Genomic DNA, 6,000 nt, shown 5'->3' on the forward strand with positions numbered 1-6,000 from the left:
GATGCCTCCCTTTGTCCCACGCAGGGCAAGAAGTTCGAGATCCTGCCGGACGGGCTGCCCTCGGCCCGGAAGCTCATCTACTACACGGGCTGCCCGCTGCGCTCGCGCCACCTCCTGCAGCTGCTGAGCAGCAGCCACCGGCTCTACATGAACCTGCAGCCCGTGCTGCGCCAGGTCCGCAGGCTGGAGGAGAACGAGGGTAGGTGCTCCAGGCCCCAGCCCCGCCAGGACAGGCTCCCACGGGGTGTTCACACCTGTAAGAGCAGCTGGTTCTTCTGCTTAGATGTGGGCACCACCCGGTGCCCGGTCCGCGGCGTCCCGGTTCTGCCCGCTGCTTCAGCACAGCTTTCCCGGTGTCCCTCATCCTTGTGAAAGCATAAGGTCTTCTTCCTCTTCATTCCTCTCCTCATCTTCTCTTTCTCTCCCTCATCTTCCTCTTCCCCCTCTTCCTCCTTTTCTTATTTGTTCTTCTTGTCCTACTCTTCTTCATCCTCCTCGTCTGCCTCAATTTCTTCCTCTTTCTCATCCTTTTCATCTTTGTCTTCCTTGTCCTCTTCTTTCTTGTTCTTATCTTTATCCTCCTCTTCTTATGTTTTCCTCCTCCTCATCATCATCCTCCTCATCTTTTTCTTCCATGTCCTCTTCATCTTCTTCCTCTTCATTTTCATCCTATTCTTCTATTGTTTTCTTCCTCCTCTTCCTTCTCTTCCTGTTTCTCTTCCTCCACCTCTTCCTCTTATTTCTCTTCCTCTCCCTCCTCCTCCTCTTCTTGCTCTTTTCCCGTCTTTCCCCTTCTCATCTTCCTTTCTCTTCTGTATTCTTCTCTTTCCTCTCCTCTTCTTCCTCCTCATCTTCTTCCACCTTGTTTCATCATCTTGCTCCTCCTCCTCATCTTCTTCCTTCTCATCCTCATCTTCTTCCATCTCATCCTCATCTTCTTCCATCTCATCCTCATCTTCCTCCTCATTTATTTTCTTCTTTTTCTGCTCCTCCTTATTTTCTGTCTTCTTCTTTCTCTTCTTCCTCCACATCTCTTCCTCCTCCCCTTCTGCCTCCTCCTCCTCTGCTGGAGGAACAGCCCAGCACAGGAGGTTTGGAGCTCCTGCCCCACCTCCCTTAATGCCACCAGGACAGAGCCGTCTCCAGCTGGTGCCAGGGCTCGGGTGACAATTCCTCCATGTGCCAAGGTGTCCGTGCCCCTCCAGGGGATCCAGTTTGCCCCGGGGGCCGTGAGAATCCCACTGATTCCGTGCTCCCCGCCCCTGCAGAGAAGAAGCAGTACCGGGAATCCTACATCAGCGACACGCTGGACCTGGACATGGAGCAGCTGGAGAAGCGCTCGCGCGCCAGCGGCAGCAGCGCCGGCAGCATCCGGCACAAGCGGCTGTCCCGGCACTCCACCGCCTCCCACAGCAGCTCCCACACCTCCGGCATCGAGGCCGACCCCAAACCCCGGGAGATGGGCCCCGAGGACGGGTTCCCCGGCGCCGGCGCCCACCGCAAGCTGAAGACCTGCAGCTCCATGACCAGCCACGGCAGCTCGCACACCTCCGGCGTGGAGAGCGGCGGGAAGGAGCGGCTGGAGGAGGATTCCCAGGATGACGGTGAGGCGCCGCGTTGGCCCGTCCGGTCGCCGGGCTCGGAGGGTGCTCTGAAGGGTGCGCGGCTGACTTGTCCTGTCTGCTGGTGTCCGGCAGAAATCGAGATGCTGGTGGATGACCCCCGGGAGCTGGAGCAGGCTGGGGAGATGGAGGTGAGCCCCGACATGTGCGTCTACATCACCGAGGACATGCTGCTGTCCCGCAAGTTCAACGGGCACTCGGGTAAGGTGGTGGCCGCTGCTCTTCCCAATCCCCCCCGGTGCAAGTCACGCCTCTGGGAGCTGGGGTGAGGTGCTCTTCAAGGTCTCTTCCAAGTCTGGTCATTCTGTGGTTCTTTGGTGTTTGGCAGAGCAGAGTTAGCACAAGGTGTTCATTTGGGAAAAACTGTTCACCCAATGGGTTGGAGGAGAGATGGGGTAAAGAAAAGAGGAACCTCCCTCAAGTTGTGCCAGGGGAGGTTTGGATTGGATACTGGGGAAAATTTCTTCATGGAAAAGGTTTGTCCAGCCCTGGCACAGCTGCCCAGGGCAGTGGTGGAGTCCCCATCCCTGTAGGGATTTAAAATCCATGTGGATGTGGCACTTGGGGATATGGGACAGTGGTGGCCTTGGCAGTGCTGGTGAACAGTTGGACTCCGTGCTCTTCTCTGGGGCTGTGCCTGCACCCAGAAAGTCACTTGCAGCTCTGAGCTGGGAGCTACTGGGAGGTCTTTGGGGATGCCAGGCTCCCTGGGAACAGCTTTGGATTTGCCATTTTGGGGCAAATTTGGGATGCTTTGTGGGCAACGCTGCTTGCAAGTGGAGCTGTCGGGCTGAAGGCGCCGCATTGCGCTGAGGGAGCCTTTGTCCCCGTGGGCAGCAGGAGTGGATCCCAAGAGAGCCGAGCCACCCCAGAATAACCTTTGCACCCTCCTTTGTGCAGGACTCATCGTGAAGGAGATCAGCTCCTCCACCTCCAGTTCCTCGGAGACGGTGGTGAAGCTGCGGGGGCAGAGCACCGACTCCTTACCCCAGGTACGTGGGACCGGGGCTTTGGGATTCCCCCAATCCCCGGGGGGCTCCCTGGCAGATCCTGAGCCTCCTCTTGGCTTTTCCCAGACAACGTGCAGGAAACCCAAGACGTCGACGGACCGGCACAGCCTGAGCCTGGATGACATCCGGCTCTACCAGAAGGACTTCTTGCAGTTGGCCAACCTGTGCCAGGACACGGCGCAGAGCTTCACCTTCGGCTGCGCCCACGGCCTGGACGAGGACGGGCTCTACTGCAACGGCTGCCTGGCCCAGCAGTGCATCAACATCCAGGACGCCTTCCCGGTGAAAAGAACCAGCAAGTATTTCTCCTTGGATCTGACCCACGACGAAGTCCCCGAGTTCGTGGTCTGAGCGCTGGGGAGGCTCCGACGCCGCCTTCCCCCTGCCCTGCCCTGCTCCCTGCAGACCGTGGGAACCGTGGTGCTGGATGAGGGGGCAGGAGGATGGGGATCCCCGGGCACGGAGCGGATTCCGGAGGAGTTTGTGCCAAACACAAGTTGTCTCATTCCGACCGGCAGCAGCGCGGCTCAGCTGGAGCCGGCAGAAGCCCACCTGTGTTTTCTCGTGGCCTCTCTCCCCCTCCTTGCCCCCAGGGTGACTCTGGGGTGGCTGGAAAGTGCCAGACTGTCTGTTCAAGCCAAGCCAAAGAAATGTAAATAACCCTAAAGGCCAGTATGGGAAGGGAGAATTAAGCAATAACCAGCCAGGGATCTCCGGGCATGGTGATGTTCCATGGAGGAAGGCATGGCCAGCAGCTCCTGGGGCAGAGCATGATCCCAGTTTTTCCAAAAACACTTGCTGGAGGTCAGGCCACAGCAGTCCCAGCCAGGTGGATGATGGCTGGAAGCTCTCAGAGCCATTTGCAACTTGTTTTTATATTTTTTTTTTTTTTTTTTTTTTTTTTTTTTTTTTTTTTTGAGAGAGAGCAAAACCCCAAAACCAAAAAAAAAAAAAGAACCCACCTTCCCCCAAAAAAAGAAAGCAAAGCAGGATGGAAAAAAATAAGTCCCCTATAAGGATAATGCAATAATGCATCCCAAACATTGAATATCTAGAGAATACATATATAAATATACCGAGCTATGTATGTTTATATATGTCTGGATCTTACAGACCCATTTGCATTTTCCTCCTGCTCTGAAACACCTTTTATACAAAGGATCCACCTCTCTTCTTTCACGAACTCTATCACAATCCTATTTTTTTCCTAAGCACTAAGGTGAGAAAAGAGACTTTCCTCTCCAGGAGAACGTGCATCCTTGCCTTGTCCGTGTGGCTCTTCCCGCTGCATCCCCGTTCTCTTTTCCCAAGGCTTTTCATGCATCTTTAGGTGTCTTACAGCTGGAATAATTCTGCCGGAGGATGATGGTGACGTGCTAGGAAAATCCAAGGGTGGTTTCTGAGTGTGTTCCAGGGAAGCCAGAGAGCCCGGGTGGAATATTTGCAGATTGCAGAGTTAATTATCACAGCACAATGCCTTTGTAGTGGATATTTTTAATTAGAGTTTAGCCATTGACAGCCAAAGTTTTGCCATATTTTGATACACCACCCTTTTGGTTTTTTTTTTTTTTTTTAACTGGAAGCTTTTCTTAAAAAAACAAACAAACAAAAAATTTTAATTATTTTATAAATAAGCACAATCTTATTTTTATAAGAAATGTTGGGGGAGGGAGCTGAGAAATGGGAGCTGGTACCAAAAGAAATGGAGAGTAGCTATAGGCACAGTGCAAAAAAAAAAAAAAATCTCTTGGGATGCTGGGAATTGGGAGAGCTGCTGTGGGACTGTGGCACTGGCACCGTGTCCCCACCCCAGAGCTTGATCTGGCCCTGCCTGAGGGGTTTTATGGGAAAATAATGTCAATATCCCATGCTGGCAGGGCAGGAGGGTGGTCCCTAAAGCATCCTTATCTCCCTAAATCCACCCAGGGCAGCTGGAGGGATGCTGCTGGGGCTCAGGGCTGTGTGCCCCACTCTGGTTTGGGGGACACCCCACCAAATACCCCAAAAACCTCTCTTTGGGTGCTGGGATAACGTTTGTGAGTGCAGCCCCCATGCACAGCTGGGTTTGCAGAGTGTGCACCAGCAGCATGAGTTTCCATGCTGGCACAGGCAGGAAAATCCCCCAAATTCATCCCCAGCTTCTTTTTTCCCCCCCACCTCTGCCAGCCTCTGGGTGCTCTCCATGGGGCCCTGACCCTGCAGAAACACAGAGCTGGAGGGAAAAATGGGATAAAATGCGTAAAGAAATGCTGAACACTGCTGAGAAATGAATGGGGAGGGGGCAGCCCCATCCCATTTTCCTGCATCCAAAGCTGGGGTGGAGCAATTGGAGTTGGGCTGGGATGGAGCTTGTCCCTACAAAGAGCAGCAGTGCCGGGGAGCAGGGGGACACAGAGGTGCCATTTATTCCCAGTTTTCCTGCAGGTGGCCGGGGCGGTTCCAGCAGGGGCCGGGGGTGGCCGTGCCCTCCTGCGCTTGGAGCTGTTCCCGCTGCAATAAGGAGCTGTCTGTCTGCACAAAATAATCCTTTCTGTGAAAGGATCTTCCCATCAGGGCGATGGGAGAGCCCAGTGACTGTGTTGCAAAAGGAGCAAAAGAAAAAAAAAAAAAAAAAAAAAAAAAAAAAGAAAACAAAACAAAAAAAGAGAAAACTCAAGGAAAAATCAAGTGAAAATCTCCCCGGAGCGAAATTCTTTTGTACCAATGAAGTTTGTTGTGTGCCTTTTGCAGTACGGCTGGACGTGACAATAAAGTGACAGTTGTTTGCATCACTTTGACTCTTGGAGATGTAAAATGCTCCCAGGCTTAAAGGGGGAGATGGAGCAGGGCTGAATTTAAGGATAACGTTGCATTTATTGTGTTCTCTGCTCCCGTGATCCCAGCTCAGGTTAAGGCAACTCCTGCCTCAGGCAGGGCAGTGGATGCTGAGCCTTGCAATCCTGATTTTTGGTGATTTTTGTGGAAGTCCCAGCCAGTTCCAACGCTCTGGAGTTGGGGAGAGGCGCAGGGGGAGCTCCTGAAATAAACGGGAGTACGGAGTGTCCGTAGTAAGGCTCCTGGTGGGATGCTCAGGGGACTCCCCAGCCTTCAGGAGGAGCTGTGGGGATGAAGGAGTGAAGCCCTCATTGTGGAGCTGGGAGGGCAGAGCCTGTCCCAGTCCCCCAGAACCCCAATCCTGCTCCCCACCTCGGGCAGGGGACGGGCAGCACTCTGTGTGAGGAGTGAGCCCATCCTGTGCTTCCCTTTCATCCCTCCTCCTCCTCTGCTCCGTGGGGGTGGTGGGATGGGGATTTGGGAGCAGCTCCCAGCTGAGTTTTCCCCAAGGGAGGAAGCTCCACAGCGTTGGTTCAGGATCCTGGGTTGATGGT

At 53.9% G+C, this 6,000-nt stretch overlaps 1 protein-coding gene across 5 annotated transcripts in view; it reads left to right on the top strand.

The window, feature by feature from the left end:
* FRMD6 (FERM domain containing 6) overlaps positions 1–5,403 on the top strand; it is a 40,968-nt gene extending 35,565 nt beyond the window's left edge. For all 5 annotated transcript variants that reach the window (XM_053946112.1, XM_053946110.1, XM_053946113.1 and 2 more), the window contains 5 exons: positions 25–199; positions 1,269–1,604; positions 1,698–1,823; positions 2,523–2,614; positions 2,699–5,403. In XM_053946112.1, coding sequence (XP_053802087.1) covers positions 25–199; positions 1,269–1,604; positions 1,698–1,823; positions 2,523–2,614; positions 2,699–2,983 — 1,014 coding nt within the window. In that variant the 3' untranslated portion in view covers positions 2,984–5,403. The remainder of the gene's footprint in view (positions 1–24; positions 200–1,268; positions 1,605–1,697; positions 1,824–2,522; positions 2,615–2,698) is intronic.
* Positions 5,404–6,000: the final 597 nt, after the last annotated feature.

Source organism: Vidua chalybeata, chromosome 6 (assembly GCF_026979565.1).
Source record: "Vidua chalybeata isolate OUT-0048 chromosome 6, bVidCha1 merged haplotype, whole genome shotgun sequence".
Taxonomy (NCBI): Eukaryota; Metazoa; Chordata; class Aves; order Passeriformes; family Viduidae; genus Vidua; species Vidua chalybeata.